Raw genomic sequence first — 27,313 nt, 5'->3', positions numbered from 1 at the left:
TTAAGAGAGTGACATAACTGTGCACACCACCACAGTGGATTACCAAACAAATGGGCCTACTGGGCCTCGGCCTACTGGGCCTCGGCCTAGGGGCCCAAGAGGGGGGATAAATATACAATTTGAAGATGTCACAAGAAACATACCATCATGTGTGTGTTTAGTGTGTATTCAGCCTGAATTATACTTTGTCATACGATGGTGTCACAACGTGTTGTGGGAGGTTAATCAACTTTTCACTAACCTTTTTTATAATAGATAACAGATGTTTGCATTGCATCTATGACTAGATCACTACTTTAGGCATAATCTGGAAGAAAACTGAATCTACGAACAGGGTTATCGACAATCAAAGGTATCCATATATACTTTTTGTTATAATGTACAATACACACAGAGAAAATGTATCATTGTTCTATGTCTTGGTGGCACTTCGACCCATGATGGACTTCTTAGTGTTTCTCTCGGGTCTCAAAATGATTGTATAACACTTTGGTCCAAACAGTGCGACCAAAATGCCAAAACTAGATGCTAAAATTGCAAAAACCTCCACTACATCTGCATATTTGCCCGGAGAGCTGATATATGCTGGAATGAAGGCTATCCACACGGCACAGAAGATCAACATGCTGAACGTGATTAACTTGGCTTCATTGAAGTTGTCGGGAAGATTCCTTGCCATGAATGCTAGGAGGAAGCTGAGGAGTGCCAGTAAACCAATATAACCTAATAACACTGCAAAACCAACTGTCGATCCCACGTCACACTCATAGACTATCTTATCCCTGTGGTATTGTGTGTTTCTATGAGGCGTCGGTGAGGAAGACACAAGCCAAGCTATACAGACTATTGACTGGATGAAAGTAAGAGCCAAAACTGTTCCTCTCTGCTGCATAGAACCAAACCACTTCATAATGTCTGCACCCCCAGGCTTGGAGGCCTTGAACACAGCCAACACCACCATAGTCTTCACCAGGATGCAGGAGACACACAGCACAAAGCTGATCCCAAATGCTGCGTGCCTCAGCTGACAAGTCCAGAGTGTGGGACGGCCAATGAACAGAAGTGAGCACAAGAAACATAGTTTGAGAGACAACAAGAGAAGGAAGCTGAGTTCTGAGTTGTTGGCGCGTACCATGGGTGTGCTTCGATGATAGATGAAGATTCCCAGCACAATGGCGCAGATAAGTGTGCCTAGCAATGAGATGGTTGTCAAGGAGACACCCAGTGCCTCGTGGTAGGAGAGGAACTCCACGCCCTTAGGGACACAGTGGTCACGCTGGGGATTGGACCAGTAGTCCTCTGGACAACTGGTGCACTCTGTAGAGTCTAACAAAGAGGGGGAGATCAAAGGGATGTCCTAAAGATGACCTACCGTAGATCGCTAAATAATGTAAACCTACCAGTCTCATTGCTGATCTCTCCCTCAGAGCAAGCAATGCAGTCAAAGCAGCAGACAGGTTCCCCTTTCCTTCTGGCCACACGTGTTCCGGGGGAACAGCTCACACTGCAGACAGACCGAGGTGGCTACAGCGGAAATAGGAATGATCGTGATTTCAATCTAAACTATTACATTTATTTTAAATCATGAGCATGACATCAGCTGTTCTAGAATACTGAAGTGACCTGTGTGGATTTAAAGTTCCAGAATATTCTGTCTTCATCAAGGATGAGTTCTTCACCTGCGGAGGCTGACTTCTTGAACACACCTACAGTGTGAACCTTTGTGCTTCCATCAGGGAGCCACACCCAGTTAATGACGTCATAGACTGGCAACGCATCTCCATTCTCATCAAATGATACATGATCACCAAAGGATGTGGTGAAGTTGATCCTTTCCAGGTAATACACAAGCTAGAAATTACGATGAGCAATATTATGAAGAGCAAGAGATTAAAAAAAAAAAAAACTACAGTATACAATACATTAGTATAGTTACACTGATGACAGGAACTGTTATGGTATTAACTACACCCTTGCAGTATTAAAAACACAAAATAAACATTCTCACAGCTAGCCCCTGTAGTTTGGCCTACTAGGGCCTGTGTGTGTATTCCCCTGTCTGTCTTTGTCTAGGTCTTGCTGAGTAATTTGGGGTGCCAATCAGGTGCATTGGGAGCACCTGGCCTGTGTTCCAAGTGTGCACTATAAAGTGCTGGGTGTGGCCACTTGCAGTATTTCTCTCCTTCCATGAGAGCTGCAGCATATGTAGTTTTGTCCTTGGTTTGCATTGTTCAACACCTCACACTACATTAACCACACATCCACTCACTTACAGAGTACACTACTGATTCTACAGACTATCACATTCCGTGCCATTCTCTGTCATGTGTGAGTTCATTTATGTTGTAAATAAATGTATAATCTTATACACTTTTAAACGTTAGCCGTGTGACTTCCTCCTTTTTCCTATGAGCCAGGTCATAACAACATGAACTATTTTTGTCCCAGAATTCTGCGCTTATACTCCCATTGTTGTGGTCTATGAATCAAATAATAATAAGAATACATGTTAACCCTGCTATGTCAATATTTAATGCTTTTTCCATTATCATGCTTACATTCATTATTATTCTAAATTGGAATCCAACTACAAACATTAAATTGTGAATTGATATCACACCTGCCATGGCTGCATTGTCTGTATAGTGGCACAGCTGTGCCCAATGAAAGGCCCTCTTCCTGGCACACATTGCAACATGTCATGCAGGGCATGGGCCAGAGCATACACAGCCTTGTACACATTATACTCTTCCCTGAGGTCAGACACATCCAAAAGGGTCGTTTCTGCTGTTACCAGGTCCTCTTGTCCAGTACATACCTTTCCACCAGCATCCACCCACTCTGACGGGAGGGGAGCAAATTTACACCGAAATGTGTTTTCCCAAAACTGTCTCACCTGAAGAAACACAGTGAAGTCTCAAGCATAAATAATAGTTTCAAAGTGCAGCTTTAGAACCAAATTAAGCAAAAGACTCACTATGGCATTTTCATGGCTGTTGTCACTGTCAGGATGTATTTTTAACAAGAAGTCCTTGAGACCTGGTATCTCTCCTCGTCGGATAGAGAGACCCAGGGTGCCTCTCAGATACGGCAGGAAGTGAGGATTCTGGAGAATAGTAGCTGTCGTCACAGCATTACTGGTCATCCATTGTATACCCGTCACATTCTGCTTTAACACCTGTTGATATGTATATGTGTATAATATGTATATGTATGTATATAATCTGTATTGTGTACAGAAAAAGAAAAAAAGTGTAACACAGTTGCTGTCTGGGGATTTAAATTGATGAACCTAAGAAAGTGATACAATTACACTGCAATAAAAAAATGCTTGCAATTAAATTGCGACCTATTTATAGCCTGTATGAAAGGATGTCACTTCAATACAAGGATGTCACTTCAATACAACTAATTTCAGATTCCCTATGATCGTCAATCCCTAAATTAACATTAATCATAATCCCAACCTCCTCCATAAGATCAACCATATAGCTCCCATATACAAATAGAATGACCACACGAGCTGTGGACGTCTTCATCATAGTGACGATCCTCTGAAGTTCAGCTGGGTCGTGGTTCCAGGGCATGGCCTGCAAATATGCCAGACAACCCAAACCGGACTTGGCCAGGTCAGACTGGAAGACTCGAGCAGCATCGCGGCCGTAGGCATCATCAGTAAATAGCAGTCCTGCCCACGTCCACCCATACCGCCTCATAATCTGGAGCATAACTCGTATCTGATTGGAAAAAGAATGGAGGGATAACTGTTTACCGGTAGGCTGGTTCTCAAATTGGGGTCCTGGGGGCCCCCAGCAAACAGTTTAAACACTTAAGCGCTATTTTATTTTGTTTGGCTATTTTCGATTAATGGTGACAAATCTTGGCAAATGTTGACAAATCTTGGGGGTCCCTGGCACAAAATCTTTTCAGATGGGGGTCTGTGGCCAAATTCATCTCAATTTGGAGCACCTTTAACAGACATTCACAAAGTGCTTCACAACAATCAAATCAGAACATATCAATAATACAATTACATAAAAAGACAAAAATAAAACGATTGCTATTTAACCAATCAACCAGTGAAATTAAGGAAATCAATACAGGATGTGACACAACACAAAAGCTGTAATCCTAAAGAGCTATGTAAAGGCCTGTTTGAATAGATGAGTCTTTAACAGTCTTTTTAAATATGTCCACAGAGGCCAGATTTGAGGTATAAGGGGAGCTTATTCCATACCATAGCCATTAGGGCAAAACTCGCAAAGGCTCGGTCACCTTTAGTTTTTGATCTTGTGCGAGGGAAAACCAGCAGGGCTTGGGATGAGGATCTCAGAGAACCACTGGGCTAGATTGTTCACATAGTGAATCTCCTACACAGATTACACATGAAAAGGTCTAATCATTCTCTTTTGGAGCTGTCAATAGGGACTTTCAGCTCCAGCAGTAATACACACATGCAAATGAGAGGTGACCTGCAATATCAATTACACTGAATAGAGCAGTGTTTTTTTTTTACATTTTCCCATGGACCACATGTGGGACCACTAGTTGAGAACCAGTGCACTAGACTCTAGGACTACAGGTATGTTTTTGTCAAGTGTGTGGAACGTGTACTACTTGATAACAACAGATGTTTTGTCTATAGCAGTTCACCTGGATGGCATCACTAGGGATAGTTCTGAAGAAGGATGGGAACTGCATCGGCTCACTCAGACAGGAGCATGTGGCAAGGTAACTCACCTGAAAAAGACACAAAACATTTATTCTGTAATATACTACCGTGCGAGCAAAGTGAAGCAGAGAGAAATCCCTCTCCACACTCATGAGGGTATGCTTCTGCTCCACCGCTCAAATGCTGTCACTCTGATCAGAATCCCCTCACCACACAGAATAAAAGAAGCTGTATTGTATTTGCTGCAAACACACAGTGGCAGACTTCACCATTTGGAATCCCCCTATAGAAACTATGCAATGTTTTGGAGTTGCACATTCCACCCTATGTAACCCCAATGTAGATTACAAACCCATTTCTACCCATTATGCACCTGATGAATTAATAGACAGTACTTTTTTTTTACTAAGAGACATGGACATTGGACTCTTCATAGATGAACATAACAATAAATCACACACGATAATCACCCCCCCACCCCTCTGTACTCTCTGCACACACACACACACACACACACACACACACACACACACACACACACACACACACACACACACACACACACACACACACACACACACAGATAGATAGATAGATAGATAGATAGATAGATAGATAGATAGATAGATAGATAGATAGATAGATTTTTTCAAAAGTGTCCGCTCTGTTTGAACCTACAGACTCTCTCTCTCTCTCTCTCTCTCTCTCTCTCTCTCTCTTTGTAAATTACCAAACAACTGAAATTAATATCAAATTGGTGATGGAAAAGGGTGTTCAACTTACCATGGGAACTCTGTACAAACCTAAAATACTAGAGATGGCAATAGAATGAGCTGAGGTATCGGCACCCACAATACCGAGCACTGGAGGAGACCCGACGCAGCTCTCATCCAGTTGAAACTGCTCCTCTCTCCCACTGACCAGTGACAATGCACCATGGAAGGCAACAGCAACTGAGTGACAGGTATCATGGAGACTATATCCCAGAGTCACATTGGGTAGTAGGCTGGCGTTTCTGTTGATCTCAGTAATGGCGAACGCCATGGTCTGGGCCCATCTGAACCTTTGGATGTCGAAACTAACACACACAATGCCACTGTAAACTTGAATATGTATATTTGCAGAACTACACAACATCATCTAATGCTATGGTACTGTAAATCAAAACAAATTCCTGTTCTTTGGCTTGCTATTGTGATACTCACCTGTAGCAAGTGGGTACCTGCTGCTTGGAGGTGAAAGTCAGCTCAGGGAACACAGAGTAGAGATGCATGTGAAACATGCCACCCAGTATATAGTCCCCAGCCTTGTAAATTCTGTTGAGATTAAATTGTGCCTGTAACTCACAAGAAGAGGAAGGTGAGGACAACAAAGGAGAGAAGGAAGGGAACAATATCAAATAGAAGTACAGGTATGAAAGCAGGTGTGTGTCTCGATAAGTCCTCATGACTGTGCTCCTCTCTCTAACCCCTTTTCCTAATTGTTTGTCCAGTTGCTAAGTTTTATACACAGTGCTATACCATCCCCAGTGTCAACTTATGTCATTACGTAATCTTTCATAACCCCCACCTGGACAAAGGCTGTGGGTGGGGCTTAACATACCTTAACCATCCAGGTGTGCCACTAGGGCAGGGCCTAACGGGCCTGGGTCCACCCACTTGTGCAACTGGCCCACCCTAAATCAATGGGGAGAGCATATATTTTCTTACCTTTTATTTTTTAGTTAAATACACAATAAAGACAGTAAAAAAGGTTTCCCTTTCTAAAAAAGAGAATATTTTAATAATGCACCCAATAATTTAATAATAATATTTGCTGAGAGAGAGAAAGACTGGACTTCCAGGATGTGAACTTCAAAATGAATAGAGAGTTTTGCTTTGATGACCAAATATTTATTTGTATAGAAACATTGAGACTGCATGCGCACAAAGATTTCGTTCCAACCAAGTTATTCTAGGGAGCGTTTGTTACTGTTCACTCGCCCGAGTGAGCCACTAGGCGAGCGAGTGCCGAGCAGCTGACACGTGCCAATGAGCACTCCCTACGTGTGAATCAGTCATTTACAGCAATTGGGGTGGGGGTTTGAGGACAACTAGTTTGGGAATCACTATATAATTAAAGAAGGAGGGTTTGCAATACATATTCTAAGCTTTAAGGCATGGCCGCACATGCACTTCATATGTATCAAATGTGATGCGAGAGTGTGGTCTAGCCAAGACCAACTCGGAACTCCTGAATCGCTGACCTCACACCCTCCTGTCTAGCATCAGGGTCTTGAGCTCTACAGTGTTTTTCACTCCGCTATCGCACCGCAGTGCATCTATGTACTGTAGGTGGTGCGCTTCTTGCCTTTGCTCTGGGTTGACTCCCACAGTGTCAATTTGCTTGCCAGTAGTTCGGGGTGCCTGACCAAGTGCCCAATCAGCCTCATCCTTCTCTCTCTGACTTTGTCTGTGACCCGTGGTAGGTGCCTGTATAGAGGACCACATTTCTGATGTGGTCTGTCCATGTGACACCTAGTGCCATTTGTAGCACTCTTGTGTAGACTCCATCCAGAGCCTTTCCTGTTGTGCTGTGAGGGTCCATGCCTCAGCCCCATACAGCAGAACTGACTCCACTGTAGCTACGAAGAGCCAATCAGCGTCTGTCACTCACAGGGCCCTGAGCGCAGACGCTGATTGTCTGCAGAAGACACATGATAATGTGAATTCACACGACCGACATGGTTTACCAGGCTAGCAATTATTCACCTAGATCGTGAAATGCAATATGGATTTTAGAAAATAATGTGTTAAGTGTGAGCTTGTAGATCGGCTATTTAACACATATTTTTTGAAAAATTGGAAAATGGAGCTTAATGGAACTAAATCACATTAACTGCAATGGCTGTATTGTATCCCAGCCCCCAGAGGCATGCTGGGAAGTCCCCCTCAGCCCCTGACAGCCGGTATGCTATAGTATTTTGAAAACACACACACACACACACACACACACACACACACACACACACACACACACACACACACACACACACACACACACACACACGGCTACATTTCCTGTCAGTTTCCTGTGAATAGTTAATGGTCCGTAAATCCACTAATAGTGACCCGGGCTTTTATTTGTTTCAACTGTAGCGGGTACCAGGTTTTTATTGAAAGGAGGCATATATAAGAGAGAGGCCTATATTTCTATATATTTTTTGGGCGGTGAAACCGCCCCTATAAGTGAGGTTTGGAAATGTACAATTATCCTGCGCTGTGAAACCGCCCCTATAAGTGAGGTTTGGAAATTTGTACAATTATCCTGCGCTGTGATTGGCCAATCACAGTCTATTCAGGACTGTGATTGGCCAGTGTCACATGACACATGTGCATAGCCCTATATAAGAAACCATAACTTGAAAAAAACCATATATTGGTTTTTTTCAAGTTATGGTTTCGTCCATCATAAAGAGTGTTTCAATAAATGTATTTATTATTTGTACATGATTGGTTGACTCCATTCAGTATTGTGATTAGCTAGCAAGACACCGCCCACTTCACACAGGGTGTGATTTTTTATATATGTGTATATATATATATATATATATATATATATATATATATATGTATATATAGTGAGAGAGAGAGAGAGAGAGAGAGAGAGAGAGAGAGAGAGAGAGAGAGAGAGAGAGAGAGAGAGAGAGAGAGAGAGCGAGAGAGAGAAAGAGGCTTGTATTAGAAGAGAGGCTTTTAATCGCTTGTTTCAACAACGCCCCCGGTCATTAATAGAGACCCGGTTTCAGGTCACTATTAGAGGATTTACGGTAGTCTGAAATGTAAACAGCACGAGGTACAGTCAGACATTAAGGCTAAAAGGATAATACAACAAAGTCCCAGGGTCTTGTTTCCATTGTGGTCCTATATATTCAATTAATCAACATAGTATTAAAAAAATAACACAATAATACATCAAAAATACAAAACACTATAAAAATGAAAAACGTCAGCAATGAATGACACCTCCTTTCTATGAAAAATTGTATTTACCTCCCCTTGTGGTCTCCTGACAGATGTTTTTTCAGGCTAGTTTTGAAAGAATCCAGTGATTTACATCTTTTAATGGACGGTGTCAGGGCATTCCACATTTTGGTGGCAGAGTAGTAGAATGAGAATTTTTCCATGTTTGTTTCTATATCTGGGTATACCAGATCATTGTCGCTCCCTCTAGTATTGTGGCTGTGGGTGTCACTCACTTTGGAGAAGTAGTTAGTCATGTATGACTAACCCCTTTGACTTAAATACCAATCCCATTTTTATTGTTTAACCCTGTCTTCTACCCTCAGCCATCCCAGACTAGCAAAGTGTGTTGAAATCAGGTGGGTCATGGGCTTTAGGCCAAGAAGTAGTCGAATCAGTTTGTTTTGGGAGGTCTGAAGCTTAGTTTTTAGTTACATTGAGATGTTGGAGAACCAAGAGGTGCAAGCATAGTCAAAGTGGCATTGGCAGTGGTTCATAAACGTACTCTATTCTTCTACCACCAGCAGCACATCTGATTCAGCTAGTCACTAAGAAAGACGACAATGTCTAAATGTGTTGCACTCGTGGAACACTCGACTTCAATTCATGACTTTCTGCAAAGAATATTTTGCAGAAACCTTTTAACATTCTGTTCAAGTGAAAATAATCAGACTAGATTATTTGGGACACTTGCACAAATAGAGTGAGTTGTATTTTTTCAAGTGTAAGTTGAGACTATAAGATAATAAATAAAATATCAGCGACAGTAGAGGTGATCTGAGTGACAGCCTCTGGCACAGGCCCCAAGTTCTCTAGTACAGTGGTTCTCAACCTGTGGGCCGGGAACCACTGGGAGGCCATGAGGATATTGTAAGTGGGCCCCCAAACAAGCTTATAACGGTGTCTTAGATCTGCTATTTTCGTTGAGCGATACAATAGTTATGGGGAGGTGCGGTGGGGTGGTCCCTGATGATTGTTTGGAATAATTATGCTAGTGGTCCAGATGCAACAGCCCATGATGCAATAGACCTGAAAGACAGGTTCCAGTGGGAACTGAGATGGAAAACATGACAGAGTGGAGGGTTAGGATATCAAAAAGGTTATTGTTAGCTAGTTGAAGAAAACATGGGAGAAGCCTGAGGCGTCTTCAACACAGTGAGCTCTGCTCCCAAATGACAGAAAAGTCCCTTATCTGAGTGATGTCATCTGACGGGAAGCTCCACAAACACACAAACATGTTGTTTTTAATTAACAACAGGCCATTTAAAAGCCACAAGGTTGAAGAACTACAATAACAGTAATTAAATACCACCTGGGTCAATGCCTTGATAAATCAGCCTGATTTTTTAAATTTTTTATTTTTCAATATTTATTTCAAAAGTGTAACTTTAAAATATATGGTGACGTGGATCCCCTCTGTGACAGGTGTCGCTCGGCCCCTGCCACTTACATACATATGTTCTGGTCATGTCCTTCCTTGTGTAGATATTGGACTGAGATCTTTGACACTATCTCAGAGAGTATCGGGATCCCAATTGAACCAACTGTAATGACGGCTATTTTTGGAATTTCTCCCCCTACTCTGTCACTACCGAAATACAAAGCTCACTTGGTGGCCTTTACCACTCTCTTAGCTAGGCGTTTAATTCTGATGAAGTGGAAGTCCTCTGCTCCCCCATCCCATCTTCACTGGATTAGAGATGTACTCCACTTTATTAAATTAGAGAGGATTAGAACCACTTTGAGAGGCTCTGTATCACAGTTTGGAAAAACCTGGGGCCCCTTTCTTGCACTGGTTAACAACTTGCAGTTCCATGCTGTTCCAGACTAGCCTGACTCTACCAGATGGGGGCGGTATTGCTATAGGCATGAATTTGAGTACATTGAGACATGATCTCTGACGCAGTTGGGTTATTCTAGTATGTCTTTTATTGGGGAGATATGTGTGGGTGTATTGTTATGTTCATCATTATATGTTTTGCTTTGTGGGGTGATCAAGCCATGTTTTGTTTTGTTGTGATGTGTATTATGTGGTATAATGTTTGTTTATTTATTATTTTCTTTCTATCTGCACATTTGTCCGTGTGTTGTCTTTGTTTGTTTTGAAAACCTGATTCAGGGTATATCCTCCTTGCTGGAGTAAGATTGTACAATTTATTTATTTTTATATATTTTTACTTTTGATATTGACTGCATATTCTTGTATATTTCATTCTCTGAATCTTGTAATAAACAAAACGGTGAAAAAAAGAAGAAAAAAAAAAAGTGTAACTTTAATACCCGTATTACAGATGCTCATTTCCCCTACAACAATGTGACATGTAGAGTCACTTGAGTCACTCACTTTATATGAAAACATACAAAACATAATTATTGCCAATTGACCACTTCAACACTATACTTTGTTGTACATCAGATAATAATAATAATAAAACAATGTAGGAAACTTATAAATAAAAATAGTTTGGGAAACACTCTTAAGAGACGAAGAGCCATTTACAATCGAACTGAGACTTCTCTCTTGCCTCAGTGAGACTGTAAGCACATATAAATGGACATCAGAAGAAAAAAATAAGAAACTGTGGAAATGCACAAAGTGGACTGTAGAAGTAAACAATGGGGAAATGTTTTCATGCTGCATTTTCCTAATAAAAACTAAATTTAAAACCTTCGACCTTTGTGGAATGTCAGCCCAACTCTCTCCCTGTTTACCATCTCTCTACACGGCAACTATAAATAAAGGCAGGAACAGCCCGAAAAAATTACTTAAAAGGAATAAAGTCCCAGTAGGCCGGAGTATAGTGCAGGGTTTTCCTTTTTTATGAATCTGTGGAAACATAAAAATATGGCTTTACAAATTGCCCACATTCATATCCATGAACAAACAACTGAAAATGTGCACATATATCCATCACATGAGAAAAGATTTGCCATGAGGCTTGCAAGCCTAGTTAGCAGTCTATAAACTCTTAATACGTTTCCTATAACTGCTTCTAAATGTCTTATAATCGAACAATAAATGTGTTCATGATGCTATAATTAACATTTATATAGTGGGAAAATATAGTAGGAAAACTACAGTCCAAAATGGTAAACTCTTATCTTATACAGTGTTATCATGGGACAGCTCACCTTTTATCTTGATCAGGACAGCACTAAAGACTGTCAATCACTATGGCTATAATCATCAGAGGTGTTACACCTCCTGCAAACAAATGACAGCAAAAATGTTATTAATGGGAGCAGCAATATGGGCTCTGCTTTTCCACAATCAAATAGTGTAATAGTTATAACTAGATTTTCCAATGTAAGTATACACATAAAATGTCTACAGTACAGTATATTAAGAACTTTTGGTAAAAGTTAGGCCCAAAATAGCCCAATTCCCGAAGTCTCCATTGAACCTTATTGGAGTCAGATTAAAATGTCAGTGTTGTGTCACGCACAGTGAGACACAGTGCTACACATCGTTTGTCGTGTCCTCTAAGCATAAATTGGCGGTCATACTGAGAGACAGAGATATAGCGCTGAAAAAACGCAAGAGAATATTGCAGAAACAGAATGATCAAATCAAGTATTATCCATTGTAGGTATGGATATGTGTCTAAACTTTTGTCATGCCCATTCACCAGTCCATTAAAAAAATGTGGCATGACATTGTGGGCCGGTATAAAACATGTCCTTGAAACAGTGGGATTTCACATTACTCATAGACCTGCTATCATATTTGATACAAACATTTCTGACACGATTTTACTTAAAAAAATATATAAGTTGCTTCAATCAAGGTAAGGCTCATATGAAATATAAGTAACAGTATAAATGTGAATCGCACCATAACTTGAGAGATATGTGTCATTAAGTTACATTAAGTTCATAAGTGCAGTGTGTACAGTATGTAAATAACTGTTGTGAGGGGCTGAGGCTCCAGTCGGAGACAGTATTATTTTGTATCTACAAGATTTATGTTTGGTCTTTGTTTTTGTTTTCCCCTGGCCCTTGTCCAGCTGGGGTCCCTTCCTGTTGCCTTTGTTGAGAATGAGAATGATTGGGAGTGTTATTCATCAACAAGCAGTAAATCTTGAAAATGTTTTAACTTTCTTCTCTTCTGTGTCAACAAGCCATCAGTGGATTTCCCCACAGGGAGGTCCCATGGAATACCCTAATGATACAGAAACCAACATATTTTTTATGATGATGATAGTTAACTAAATAACAGGCACATTGATGAACAAGAACTTACTGAAACAACTCTGATCTGCTTCAGATTTGTTTAACACATCTGGGAAAAGAAAACATCATAGAATCATTACCAACACCATCCATCTATCTATCCATCCATCCAATAATCTATCCACCTATATAGGCATGAAAGTCACTAACTTTCAATCTATCTTATTGACCCTGGAGCTTAAATGAAATAGTGGAACTGAAGCCATATTTCACCTTGTTTGTCCCGATAAATGACTCTGGATGCCTCTTTGACAACCCCGGAGTATAGACGCGCCACACAGCGGACTGTCGTGCCGTTGCTGCAACACCTTTCCAATGTGACAGTACTAGTCACTGTGATGGTACCATTAGCGTTGGCTGCATGGACGGTGCTGTAGGTTGAAGATCCTACATGTGTGGGGACCTCCAGAGTGACAGTCAGAGCAGAACGGGCCACAGCCAAGCAGGACACGACCAGCTCTGTGCCGCTGGCTTTTGTGACGCGTAATATGGGCTCAGGTTGCTCTGAAAAACATCAATAATTAGAGCAATTATTAATCCAGTTGGTACAGTATGTACTGTACATGAGGCCAGAGGTTAGACATAAGGTGCATAAGGTTAGACAAAAAGGTGGTAGCACTTCCGTACTTGTGAGAACAATGCGTAACAGTCATTCACCAATTAACTTCTTTAACCATAACACATTTATAAGAACTGGCGAATGTATCCACTGTTTCTCTGTTTGGTATTGACATAGAATTTATGTTCATCAAAAGTTGATATACAAGGCCACACACACACACACACACACACACACACACACACACACACACACACACACACACACACACACACACACACACACACACACACACACACACACACACACACACACACACACACACACACACACACACCTTACCGTAAACTATGAGGCAGGTTTTCCTATAGATGGCTCCTTCAGGGTAGGCATTAAATATACATCTGTAACAGCCCTCGTCTGCTTTGGTCACATTTCTGACCACTATGGAACTATTCTGCAGGCCTGTGTCTTCAATCTCCACTTCCCCCTGAAAGGGAGGGTTGATCTTGGTGCCGAAGCGTTTGTTACAGGTGGCGATGTCCTTTGTTCCTCCCGGTACCACTTTTTGCCATGTGACTTGGAGGACGTTCTTGTGTTGTGTGAGTTGGCAGGTGAAACGGGCCTTCTCTCCCACCGTGGCCCTTACAGGATCCTGTGTTTGGATCAGCTCTGATATGCCTATAGCCAGTGGTGGAAGAGGTACATTTTGTACTTAAGAAAAAGTACCAATACCACAATGTAGAAATACTCTGTTACAAATAAAAGTCTGGTATTCAAAATGTACTAAACTTATAAAAGTGCAAAAGTAAGTTCGCATTAAAATATACTTAAGCACTGAAAGTAAAAGTATTATGCCGAATGTCCGGCATTTCACAAGTTTCCAATTGTATAAAAATGCTTTGAAAATAGCAGAGCTACAAGCTCACAAAGCGACACGTTGTGAGCTTGTAGATCTGCTTTTTTCAAATAGCTTAAGTATACATAGGGCTGAAGTGGTTATTGCAAAATGTTTTGTAATAATAAAAAAAATCTACAAAGTAACTAGTAACTAAAGTCTTCAAATAATTTTTGTGGAGTAAAAAGTAAAATATTTGCCTCTGAGATGTAATGGGGTAAAAGTATTGAAAATTGGAAATACTCCAGTAAAGTAAAAATACAAAATTGTACTTAAGTACATGTACTTAGTTACTTTCCACCACTGCCTGTAGTTGGGGAATTGATTTATTGATGATTGATTGAGATGTAGCTGTTCACAGATGGACCGACAAACAGACACACGGAGAAAAACATATTGTCCGGCCTAGTGGAGAGTCCAGAGTTCCTGGAAACATGATGATTTTTTCCTTTCCCAAATCCAGCCAAATTGTTTCCTCATCTTGATTTAACTATTCAACCAAACCATGAAGTTGGTTGATAATAAAATCTGAAATGTGTTAAATTAAGGCCACCTAAATGTTTTGAGTAGGCTAGCAATTTCCAATCAATCCTAGGTTTCCCCTTCTGCCTATGTAGATGCAGAAATCAGTTTATTTAGCATTTTAAAATCTGTGGTTGGTATTTAGATTTGAAATGACGAGAAAATATTACAATTATCTAGGGAGTAGCCTATTCATCCTAAAGGGCTGTCCTCAAAAGCACTATAATTATCACCACAATTATCACCACTATCACTGTTACAGTTGTGGTGTGGCTTGACGTTTTTTAAACATTGCTGTCTATATAGTTATAGTATTGTGGATGGCCCTTAATGGTCTCAATTCTGCCAAACAATTAAATTCATATCAGCTAATATTCATATTTTGTTATCTGAAGTCATCAATTATTTTACTTAATAATAATTATAATTAATAATTATAAGTAGGCCACCATTAGTTGAACACAATTTAGAGGCTATTAATATAAACTGAGTGTTATCATCTACTGTACAACCACTGATGTTACATGTGGTGGCGATCTAGCATGTGCCACATGAACTCTCACTGTTACAGTTTTGATGATACATTAACATTACACTTTTACCTATAGGCTTAAACACAATTTAGCTACAGCAAAATACGTTGTAGATGATAAAATGTCATTTAACCTACCTTCTGTGATAACTACCAATAGAAAAAAAACAATTGTGTTTGTGAGATTATCCATTTCTTAGAGCAGAAAACTCTAGCTGGGGTGCATGTGAAAATAACCACATTGTGTCGAACGTTTCAACAAAAATCCCCTGATTTGAATGCTTCCTGTCATTATTTATTTCCTAGGGGAAACACTATATTTATTCAGCTCTCTAGAACAGGGATGGGCAGCATTTATTTTTCCCAGGGGGCCATACTGACTTTGATAAAGTTGTACTGTATCACTCACATTAACAAAAATATTCCCTATTTTGCATGGCGTCTTATGTCCTATGATGACTAATCTTATTAGGCATTTTTTATTTTGAAAAATATTTTAAAATAGTGTCAATGTAGGTAGATATAGGTAGCCTAACGAATTTTCACTTTAAAAAAAATGTCTTTCAAAACAAATGCCTATAATAAGATTAGTCATAAGGCATAAGCCCCTGGGCCGTATATTGCCCATGTGTGCCCTGGAACAACCTCCTTCTTTCTCTTATTCTTCTCTAATTCCCATCGGGGTCACCACAGCAGATCATCTGTTTCCATCTGGGTCTGGCTTGGATCCAGACCAACCCCCCCCCCCCCCCCCCCCACACACAACACACACACACACACACACACACACACACACACACACACACACACGCACACACACCACTCTGAGTGGACTGCCTCTCCAGTCTGATAATCAGGATAATCTGGTTCTGTTTCCTTTGTCTTCCTTGGTGATTCCAGCCACCTGCATGTCCTCTCTCACAGCATCCATAAACCTACTCTTTGGCCTTTCTCTTCTCCTCTTACCTGGCAGTTCCATCTTCAGTATCCTTCTCCCATATTTTCTCTCATATTTCTTTGACTAGTTAGGAAGCACTACCCCCACTGTTCTTTGTTGTTAATAATTCATTAAAGCTGCTGTCTATACCTTTTTTGTGTAAATAAAACGTTACCTATCTGTATAGTAGCATAATGTTACTACAAGCATGTGGTTGTGCCTGGTTGTAGTTGGTCTACCTGCTAGTCTATAGTCTATAAATTTAGATCCTGTGGTCGTGTAGGACACCTACTGGTTGACATGAGGTATTGCAAGAAACTAAAAAATAAATATATCCACTGCACAGACTGTCTTTCCGGTTTAAATCAAATTATAACATAATCTTTAATAAGATTTTCACAAACTAGGGATTACTGCATGCCAAATAGCACCAAAAAGGTGGTGCATTACAAAATAATAAATAATACATTACTAGATGATTTATTACAACATACATTGATACATATAATACCTCCTGAGCCACTACTGCCTCATTCAGGAAATTTAGAGAATGAAAGTGTCTCAAAACTAAATTGCACTGATGGGACATGTTTATGGACATTATGAACTGATCCATTCCGGACACAAGGAGAGAAAATGAAAGGAGCGTTTAGTATCATTTAGTATCAAAACTAAACTACTGAAGGGACATTTAGCCTGAAGCACATAATGTTATTCAGTGACAAAAGCCAGACAGAAAAACATATATGCCATACTGTCAAATAAGGGGGGGGGGGGCAACGACTTTGTTTTAATTAATATACAGTATATTATTTCTTTTGTTTTTTGTGAATTCTGCATTTGTAAATTAGGCTAAATAAAAAAGGACATTTGTGTTGCTCTTGACACACTGAAAGCTTCAGGCCTTCGCGTAAATGATGCTTTCAGTGTCAGGCCCTTATGTCAATGATCTCCTATAGACCTAGACCAGTGATTCTCAAACTTCACGGATCAAGGCCCACTTGAAAATCTCAAAAGCATTTTCAGAGCATATTTATCTCAATGATGAATCAATCGGTTGGGTTCCAGCTTGGATCAATGGAATGGACGCGCTCTTGATGGTCATGGACAAAGTACATAGTGCTTAAGCAATACATTAATACTATGTATTGCTATGTGGAGCTGTTTTGGAGACATCAGGTCTAGCCTCTGTTTGGCTCTCTGCTGTGTTTGATGTGTTTGATGTGTGTGGTGTGTTTTGTGTGTGTGTTGAGGTGTGAGCTGTGTCTTTGCTCTTGGCTGCCAGGTCGCTCTGAGCTCGGGTGTGTTTCTCTTTCTCCAGAGCTTTCTCCATCTCTGTGTAGTAGTCCAGAGCTTTCCTCACTGGGTTGATGATATGTTGCTGCAAAGAGGATCACAAAACCTGTCAAATATTTTATTTAGAAGTATTGATTACATAAATACTTTCACATGCGGTGCAGAGAAAAACAAACGTGAAATTGCATTGCAAATTAAAGCAACTTCTGCATATTTTCATCTTGAATCCTATCATTCTCTTTTGAGGTGGATGTGAAGATCTGAGATAACACTTCCCAATGTCTTCTATGTGTTGAGAGCCTTGAAAATAATGTGATAGGACACATTTAGCATGGGCTGGAGGAGACTTTGTGCTCTCGACACGTTCCTAATATGTTCTGTGACCATCATGGGAGCTTTTTACATATCCTTCACAGTAAAATCCTCAGTGATAATTTACCCATTTGCAACTCTGAGAGACAAATGTAGCCATATGGACCCTTACAAGTCTCAATTTAACTCTTGGAAGTCTCAATTTAACTCTGAGTTTTTACTGTGTCCTTATGATGGAACAATAGGATTCAGGTTACAAGTTGGCAAAGTGTTCCATTAAAAGGTAGGGTAAGTGATATTTTTCGGTTAAAACAAAAAGTTTTTTGTTAAAAGGTTAAATCTCTATATTCTGATCGTATTCATTGCTGTAGAGTGTTTGTTCAGTCACAGGGGTCTCCCCGTCTGTCCAGCTCTTTAATAAACAGAAAATGCCTTTCCAGGTAGGTGACACAATTTCAGCCAATCAGTGTTCCAGTTCCAATTTTTGTCTGCTCATTTCTTTGTGTCATCACTTCCATCACTTATTTAATCTGTATCCTGACTGAGTTCTCTATCCTGATTGGATCAAATTGGTATCCTGACCTGAAAAAGAATTTTCTGTTTAATAAAGAGCTGGAGAGACATGGAGACTCCTGTTACTGAACAAACACTCTGTAGCAACAATGAGTACCATCACAATATAGAGCTATTTAACACTTATTTCAACAAAAGAAAATCACTTACCCTACCTTTAATTCAGGACTACCGACAGTGTACACAGAGTATGTACAGAATAATGCAGGAGTCACATTGGATATACAAAGTAGAGTAAAGTATGTGTGTAAAACCTCCAGTAGGGTAAAGTATGTACTGTATCTAAGACTTCCAGCAAAGTATAGTATAGTGTATAAAGTATCTCCAGGAGAGTAAAGTATGTATGTAAAACCTCCAGACACGGGAAGAGGTTGGCCAGCTCAATGAAGAGAGGGAACAGGACAAAGCGAATGAATCCTGTCTGAGAGGACGGTTTGGTGACCTTGTCTCTGTCCATGAAGGGTGTAACAGGAAGTCCCTCCAACTTTTCCATGTCACTCTGAAAACAGACAGACAATGAAAGGTAAAAGAATGGTTTGGTAACTAATTTATTAATTCATCCTCTTTACCATAAATATCTGTCACACCAGCTGATCTCTTCAAATCTAATACAATCGTGAAATTGCACACAGACTCCTCTTGGGAAATCCATCAATACAATTTAAAAATTGTGATTATGGAAAGGCCTTTCGATAAAAGGTTTTAAGGACTGATTTAAAAGCAGACACTGATATAGCAAGTCTGACGTCCTCAGAGGTCTCCAGGTCGTTCCAGAGCCAAGGAGACCTGATAAGGCATGGTCACCCTTTGTCTTCAGCCTCGACCCAGGAACAACCAGCAGGTTCTTGCCTGAGGATCTCAGACTGTGCAGAGGCTCATAAGGGTTCATATATCATAAAATGAAATTGGGGCCTGGCCATGAAGCACCAGTAAAAGCAATCAGTACAAATCTTCAGAAACAGATCTGCAACCACTGAAGCTACAATAGGAGTAATATATTGATGCTGGTTTTATCAGTGTTCCTCCAGAAGGTTCTGTGGGTTTAGTTACCTGGTTGTAAAACTCTTGCAGCAGGCAGTCCAGCCAGGGTTCAGCCACCTCCATGGGACGTGCCTCATTGGAGATGTCACTCACTTTAATCAGGATCATCATCAACTGAAAAAAACACAAGTCTGGACGTTGGCATCATGTGAAACCTGTCCTCGTCTCACACAGGTGACACAGTGTGATACATACGGTGCCTGTCCTTACCGTATCTCTGTGCTCCTTGTTGTTGAAGTCAAAAACAGGCAGGATGGCTTTGAACTTGTTGAGAATCTCATTGTGTCTGGTCATGTCAGTGGCCAGAATACACCTGTAGTCAGGAGAACAGGCATGTTGGTACGAGCTGTGCTATTATTGATTTTATTTGTGATGTGAGGTACAGTACTCTCTGTACATGCAGTATCTAGTGATCAAGTAGTACGTCGTCACCTTGCTAGAATAATGGCCTACGTCATTTTTTGAGGACATTTTTATTTTTGCCTATATCAGCTCTTCATGACACTGGCCTATATCCTTATTGAAAAGGATCATGCTGTTCCCACCCAGTAGTATAATCTTAAGAGTGTGAACTAGGCCATTGCATGGCCTAAGTCACAAAGACAATGTGACTTAGGCAAAATAAAATTGGAATAAGTCTGGAGTAAGTCACTTACTCGGTTAATAATTTGGCCAAAGTCAGGTTTACAATTGCCCAAGTCAAAACTAAATTGGCCTAAGTAATTTAATCATCAACATAACTGACAGACAGCGTTATTTGTATGTCAATAGTCATATATTGCTCTAAACCTTTTGGGTGAAATGATTAAGAAATATTATATAGTTTGTTTTGGTTCATTGTCTCCGCCAGGCCGAAAGGCATGGCGAGAGAGTATGTTTAACTTTTACAGTATCCCTTGTCCGTCCGTCCGTGTGTCCGTGTGTCCGTGTGTCCGTGTGTCCATCTGTCTGTGAACAGCTAATCTCCGGCACTGTTGGCCCGGTCGCTGCGAAACTGTGCACACACACTCCCTGGATGCCAATTCAGAACCTCTGCCCCAATTTTTTTACATGGCCCTGTTATAGCGCCACCAGGAGGCCGATTTGTGCAAAACCCGTTTTTTTAATATTACTCCTTTAGATTTTATCCAAACATCACGCAAATCGGTACACAGTATCTCTATATTCATTTGATCAACATGGATCTGTCTGATTTTCCATATTCCATCCTGATTGGCTAAGGTTGGCTTCCAAAGTTTGCAGGATTGGTCCATTTTGAACTAAATGCCTCAAATCATGAACGCAGCGTCCGATTGCGGTGGAACTTTGCACACACATTCGCACTACGTTGAACAACAAACGCCACCCTTTTAACATTGCCCTATTATAGCGCCACCAGGAGGCCGATTTTTCTTTTTTATATTACTCTTACACATTTTGTCCAAACATCATGCACATCAGTACACATTATCTTTATAGTCAAGTGATCAAGATGGTTCCGTCCCATTTTTTATATTCCATCCTGATTGGCAAATGCTGAACATTGCTGGCCCACAATAACCTACCTGACCTGACTTTTTTTTTAATTACATAGGCCATTATTTTAGCAAGGTTGTGTATTATTTCGGTAAACGTACTTGATGATGCCCTCTCGTATCCGTTTGTACTGTTCTATGGTCAGATTTCTGAAGATATTGCTCTCCGTCTGCAGCAGAGAAAGGTGACTGGTTGACTTCTGTTAAGACTTCATGTCGAGCATTGCTGAAGGTAGAACAAGTCATACAGTAGCCTACCTTCTCCAGGATCTCAAACGCTACGGCACAGTGGTGGTTCTCCAGAGGAGAGATGTCATTGTAACGAAGAGCCAGTTCAGTCCGAGCATTAATCTGAAAGATATGATGTTATTATGCAAGATTCCTTTACCTGACTGACTGTATTAAAGGAATACTTCACCCCCAAAATGACTTTGCTTCTATCAATTAGTCATACAATGAAGCCTTGAATTCATGAAGTTTTGTTTAGTTTTTTGTCAAAAACTTAAAGCTCAATATTCTGATAAATCCGTGTTTAGTAACAGGGGTCACTTCATCTCTCCTGGATTCTAAATCTTTCCAATCAGGAGAGAGAACTCCACAAAGATCATGTAGCTTCAATTGTATAATGTTCCACTTCCAATTTTGCTCACTTCCGATTTAACTTGTTTATCCTGTGTCCTGTATGAGTTCTTTCTCCTGATTGGATAAAATTGGTTTTATGACCTGAAAATCTATTTTCAGTTTATTAGAACTGGAGAGACGGGGACTCCTGTTACTAAACAAATCTATAGAAAGTATTATCAGAATATAGAACTTTATTTTGTTCTTCCGGTATGGGGTCTGTTTGAATCTGTCAGCACCACTGCCTTAAACACGTATTGCTGTTGTTAGTAGGGATAAACACAGAAGCACCCGGGAGGAAGTGGACAAAGAAAGGGGAGGAGCCAAACTGAGTTCCTGTTTCTACACAAAAAAAGAGGTGGAGGCAAAGAAACTTTTCCCCCCCTTTTTTTGTACCGAATGGGTTCCCAGATTGGTACCTGGTAGGCGTTGTTGTATCCTGTGTGGTCAAGGTCATGGCAGACAGCAGAGGTCAACATGGTAAGCAGGTCAATGCTGTCCATTTTAGTCCTCAGGTCAGTCAACCAGATCAGACCGTACATCTGAAAGAAACACGATTCAAAATGCATTTGAATGTGTTAGACAAAAACATTGGGTTGTTATTATTATTTTTTTGTTTGTTTGTTTTTGTTTTTTCGTCTTGGGACAAGAGCAACCATAGAATCAAAGAAGAAATATGGACACGTTTGTTGTTAAGACGATTTGACAACAAATCCACCAACAGAAACATTCTGACCGCCAGATCAGACGACCTTCATCAATCAGAATAACTGAAGGATCTGATGATTACAGTGAAGGAACAGAGCGTCGCTATCGGGCAGAAAGCTCAGATTTCCTGAAAAGTTACGGTCTTGGTTTTGGACATACTAGCTTTCCACCCAACAGCGACGAGGGCTGTCTGTGATTGCCCCTCCTAAACACCCGCACACGCACACGCATGCACATGCACATGCACATGCACATGCACATGCACATGCACATGCACATGCACATGCACATGCACATGCACATGCACATGCACATGCACATGCACATGCACATGCACATGCACATGCACATGCACATGCACACGCACACGTCTTCGCTCACCATCTGTGTGACACAGAAGCAGTGTTTGAAGTTGTGGAAGGGGATGTTGTTGTAACGTCTGTACACTTCATACAGGAACAGCTGGAGAACTTCCTGTTCAATGTTAAATGTTGCTAAGAAGTCCAGGTCTGTGTACATGACCTGGAGTAACACCATGATCTCTGCATCTTCCCACTGCCTGCAAGCAACACACCACATCATATGACACAACACACAACATGATACAACACCATACCATACCATGGCATGGCATGGCATGGCATGGCATGGCATGGCATGGCATGGCATGGCATGGGCATGGGCATGAGAATTGCCTGTGAGTATTTCACGTTCACACAGGTTGATGCCTTTATTCACGGTGAAAAATCAACCTCATTCTGAATAAAGATTATGGCCCTTTATCGACATGCAGTCGACAGGCAATTTAACTGACGTTAAATGTATGCTGTGTAAGGATCTTTAGTGTGTAAACAATTCCGAAAGAAACTGACAACAGCAACAAACATGTTTGAGTTCATATGGGTGCAGCCATCAACCACATCTGAACAAACCCTAAACATCACAGACCAGAACACCTGCTACATCATACAACACTTTCAATGGAAAGTACTTAATATCTTAATATATATCATAATATTAATATTCATTATAATGGTAATTTCACTCTTTAAAGCTCTTTTACCTACTATTTGTAAGATTCTGCTTCAGAGACATGCATCCTGTTGCAATACAATTGAGTCAGGATGAATGCCGCTCCACACTTCAAACATGGGGTGTTAATTAGAGTTCCCATCAGAAGCTCTATTCATATTCATGTGAGAATGAAAGCATACGCTTTAATCACATTGAGGTTTCAGGCAGCCTGAATGTGTGTGTGTGTGTGTGTGTGTGTGTGTGTGTGTGTGTGTGTGTGTGTGTGTGTGTGTGTGTGTGTGTGTGTGTGTGTGTGTGTGTGTGTGTGTGTGTGTGTGTGTGTGTGTGTGTGTGTGTGTGTGTGTGTGTGTCTGTGCGTGTGCGATCATTAACAAACAGCATCTTCATCAAAACACACGCACACACACACACACACACACACACACACACACACACACACACACACACACACACACACACACACACACACACACACACACACACACACACACACACACACACACACACACACACACACAGTAGCTCTCCAATATTTCACTACAGCGTCAGACACGGATGCAGTGCTTGCTTAACACATAATGGTGTTCAGTGTTAAAACCTCCAGTGTTCTGTGTTAGCTCTCACCAGTTGTCAAATGTTGGGGTCTTCAGGTACTGTCTCACCTCTTCAGACACCTCCAGTGAGCTTCAAAGACAGCAAAACACATACGTTCAAAAGACACCTTATTTCCAAGATAATTCAAATACTATTTCACATTCATATTTTTAACAAAAGTATTATTTTGAAACATATGAAGCATATTTCTTTGGTTATGACATGCCGTATAAGTTGACACGTGAGCACTTGTGTTGACACCTGCCTCATGTGGAGGAACTTGTTGTTGACGTGTTCACATTCATCTCGTGTTTTGTGCAGCGTTCTCTTGTGGTAGAATGGCGAGGGTTTAAGAGTGCATCCTGAGAGCTCCTTAAACAGCCCCAACCAGCTCAGATGTTCTACGCTCTGTGGGACACAGAATCAAGCCATCAACTCAATGTTGAAAGTAGCATCTGTTTCTGTTACACACACACACACACACACACACACACACACACACACACACACACACACACACACACACACACACACACACACACACACACACACACACACACACACACACACTCCCCCTCCCTCTCAGCTGTCCTACTGTCTGTCTCTCCTACACTGTCTCCCTCTCAGCTGTCCTACTGTCTGTCTCTCCTACACCGTCTCCCTCTCAGCTGTCCTACTGTCTGTCTCTCCTACACCGTCTCCTTCTCAGCTGTCCTACTGTCTGTCTCTCCTACACCGTCTCCCTCTCAGCTGTCCTACTGTCTGTCTCTCCTACACCGTCTCCCTCTCAGCTGTCCTACTGTCTGTCTCTCCTACACCGTCTCCCTCTCAGCTGTCCTACTACACTACAACAAGAGGCACGTTGATGCCCTCCTAAAATATTTGCTTTGTGTGTTTCTATAAACTTGTTATTACATTTGATTATTTTAGGGCAATATAATGCATAATAAAACGTGAACGATGCATGTTGTGCCACCTGTTTGCAATACCCTTTGTACTTTGTGGCGAATAACCTGTTGTACCCATTAGCAGAGTACCGAAAATGGTGTCAGGCATGTCCATATTTGGGCATAATCTGTCCAGACACACAGACCCACAGACAGACAAACGTTTGTCTTCAACTTTATCATCCTTGTGTACCTCTAGTTTGTCTCTGAATGAATCCACCTGTTTCTTCATCTCGTAAACGACTGCAGGAGTCTCTCCAGCTTCAATCATGATCTTCTTCTCCAGGGCCTGCAGTCTGAACACAGTGACAGTCAGTCCTTCTCTCCAATTGAAACATCCTAAATGTTATCCTCACTTGCCTAAAATATCTTGTTGTTATTCTAATGAAGTGACACTGCCGTTCTACGGAGCATAAATTAACAACTTTCAACCCGGCGGACCTATTTTGGGCAAGTCATATGGGTTATGCGACGCATTGTGAGATTGCCTATTTTCCCTATTCGTCATACGATGAGGGCTTAAGTTTAAGTGGTTAAGCTAAACCCTCTCCACCCTACCTCTTCTCCATTGCCGACAGGTCAAATCCTAGTGCCACAGCAAGCCCCACACCTGAAAAACACATCAGAGACCATCAAAAATATGGAACTAAACTGTGGTGCACATTGTTCCATGATGCCATGTTGGAGATACCTAACGGCTCACTGTTGCAGTCGGCAGCGACCACCTCCAGCTTGTAGGAGGAGTTTGGATTGTTTGGTTCCAGTCGAGGTGAGATGTTGATGATGTTGCCTTTGGGGTTGTACAGCTTCAGAATGTCATGGGGTCCTGCCTCAGCCGCCGAGCGGAACAGATCTGGAGGAATAAATAAATGAAAAGATGAACAATTATTTGAACAGCAGTTTTTAAAACCAGTATAATACAAAGTGGTTGCCAAAGACAAAAAAAAGAAGCATTTACGCATTTACCAATTTATATTCATACACACACACACACATCCATGCACGCGCGCACGCATACATGCACACATGCGTGCGTCATGAGTGCGCACGTGCATGGGTGCACACTTGTGTGCATGCACGTGCACACACTACACGTGCACGCACACGCAGACCTGAACAACAATACTACTTTCTATTCATGAGATTCATCCATTCTTTTGACTCACACACAGTCCTTCAAGAGAAACCTTAGTAACGTTACGCAAAACACTGAAGATCTGTCAGCAGCACCTGTATGTGCAGCTTTACAAACACAACACAGTGTGTCCACCTCTAGATAGATAGATAGATAGATAGATGAGATAGATGAGATAGATAGATAGATAGATAGATAGATAGATAGATAGATAGATAGATAGATAGATAGATAGATAGATAGATAGTTTTAGCAGCATCGCAGTAAGGATGAAACAAAGATACAGGTATGGGTAAAGAACAAGTCGGCTACAGCATAAGTAGTAGAGTAACACTGAATTGAAATAGCATAACAATATAACGATATAAAGGTCAACTTAACATCTGACCTGGACCTCCGCACTTGAGCTGGTCAGGTTGTGCTACATTCACAAAACAACGTATGTCCATCTCATGAATGACATGTTGCTTGTGTCAAAGTATCATAGTAAAACAATGACACCTGCTCTCATTAACTGATTCCATGCAATTAACGAGCAACGCTGCTTCTTAAAGGACATCAGGTATGTCTGTGAAGTATTTGTTTGAGGAGGTAATGACACACCCAGGCATAGTGTCAACTTTGTCCTACCTTTGACATCCTGTGCAGGACAATCGACGGGGAACTCAGCCTGCTCTGGTCGTCCGTTCACTGTGAAGTAGATGGTTTTGGTTGCCATCTCAGGGACACTGTGACTGTGGAGGTCCGGTCTGCGTGTGACTGTGTGACAGCATCAGCTCAGCTCAGCACTCCTCCTCCTCTCCTCCCCCCCCCCCCCCGCCCCCCCCCAGCTCCCTCTCTCCAGCTTGTGTTTGTCCAAATGTAGTATGTTAAGTGATTATCAGTTTCTTCAACATACTATGCCGTTTGTTCTTTTCACCACTAAGGGGCAGTACTGTTAAATGTATGATGGTCCAGTCCTTGCATTGGTAACCACACTAGTGGGCACCTAAGAACTCTGGGCACCATTTAAAATATATATAAATATTTATTTATGTAATTTTTAACTTATGTTTACATTTATTCTATAAATGGAGGGCCAAATAGCCTACATATTATCTCTAATGGCTTTTAATGCCTAATATTTCTACAATTGCTATAATTGATACAAACCTGTGGATAGCCCAGAGTAGGATAAGAACAA

At 41.0% G+C, this 27,313-nt stretch overlaps 3 protein-coding genes across 3 annotated transcripts; all 3 read right to left on the bottom strand.

Moving 5' to 3' along the window:
- Positions 1-412: 412 nt before the first annotated feature.
- Positions 413-4,246, bottom strand: LOC308073350 (extracellular calcium-sensing receptor-like; the record flags this gene model as incomplete). The annotated part of the gene is made up of 7 exons (XM_080412222.1): positions 413-1,326; positions 1,401-1,524; positions 1,624-1,851; positions 2,621-2,896; positions 2,978-3,106; positions 3,468-3,737; positions 4,238-4,246. The coding sequence occupies 7 exons, from the start codon at positions 4,244-4,246 to the stop codon at positions 413-415; spliced, it is 1,950 nt and encodes a 649-aa protein (XP_080268348.1).
- A 7,928-nt stretch (positions 4,247-12,174) lies between these two features.
- On the bottom strand, positions 12,175-15,651 carry LOC308073349 (OX-2 membrane glycoprotein-like; the record flags this gene model as incomplete). Its single annotated transcript, XM_080412221.1, has 4 exons — positions 15,556-15,651; positions 13,808-14,146; positions 13,120-13,410; positions 12,175-12,179 (listed from the first exon to the last, which is right to left on the bottom strand). Exons 1-4 carry the CDS (start codon positions 15,608-15,610, stop codon positions 12,175-12,177), a joined length of 690 nt encoding a protein of 229 aa, XP_080268347.1. The 5' UTR covers positions 15,611-15,651.
- A 1,844-nt stretch (positions 15,652-17,495) lies between these two features.
- Positions 17,496-26,848, bottom strand: LOC308073348 (high affinity cGMP-specific 3',5'-cyclic phosphodiesterase 9A; the record flags this gene model as incomplete). Its single annotated transcript, XM_080412220.1, has 14 exons — positions 17,496-17,735; positions 18,888-19,034; positions 19,586-19,690; positions 19,787-19,889; positions 21,193-21,260; positions 21,349-21,441; positions 22,131-22,253; positions 22,801-22,978; positions 24,079-24,138; positions 24,275-24,456; positions 25,189-25,291; positions 25,554-25,605; positions 25,687-25,848; positions 26,761-26,848. 14 exons carry the CDS (start codon positions 26,846-26,848, stop codon positions 17,496-17,498), a joined length of 1,704 nt encoding a protein of 567 aa, XP_080268346.1.
- Between the last annotated feature and the right edge of the window lie 465 nt (positions 26,849-27,313).

Source organism: Gymnoscopelus braueri, assembly GCF_963280865.1.
Source record: "Gymnoscopelus braueri genome assembly, chromosome: 18".
In the NCBI taxonomy this organism is placed as follows: domain Eukaryota; kingdom Metazoa; phylum Chordata; class Actinopteri; order Myctophiformes; family Myctophidae; genus Gymnoscopelus; species Gymnoscopelus braueri.
Note: the sequence above shows the minus strand (reverse complement) of the source record. Positions and strands in the feature narration are given on the sequence as shown.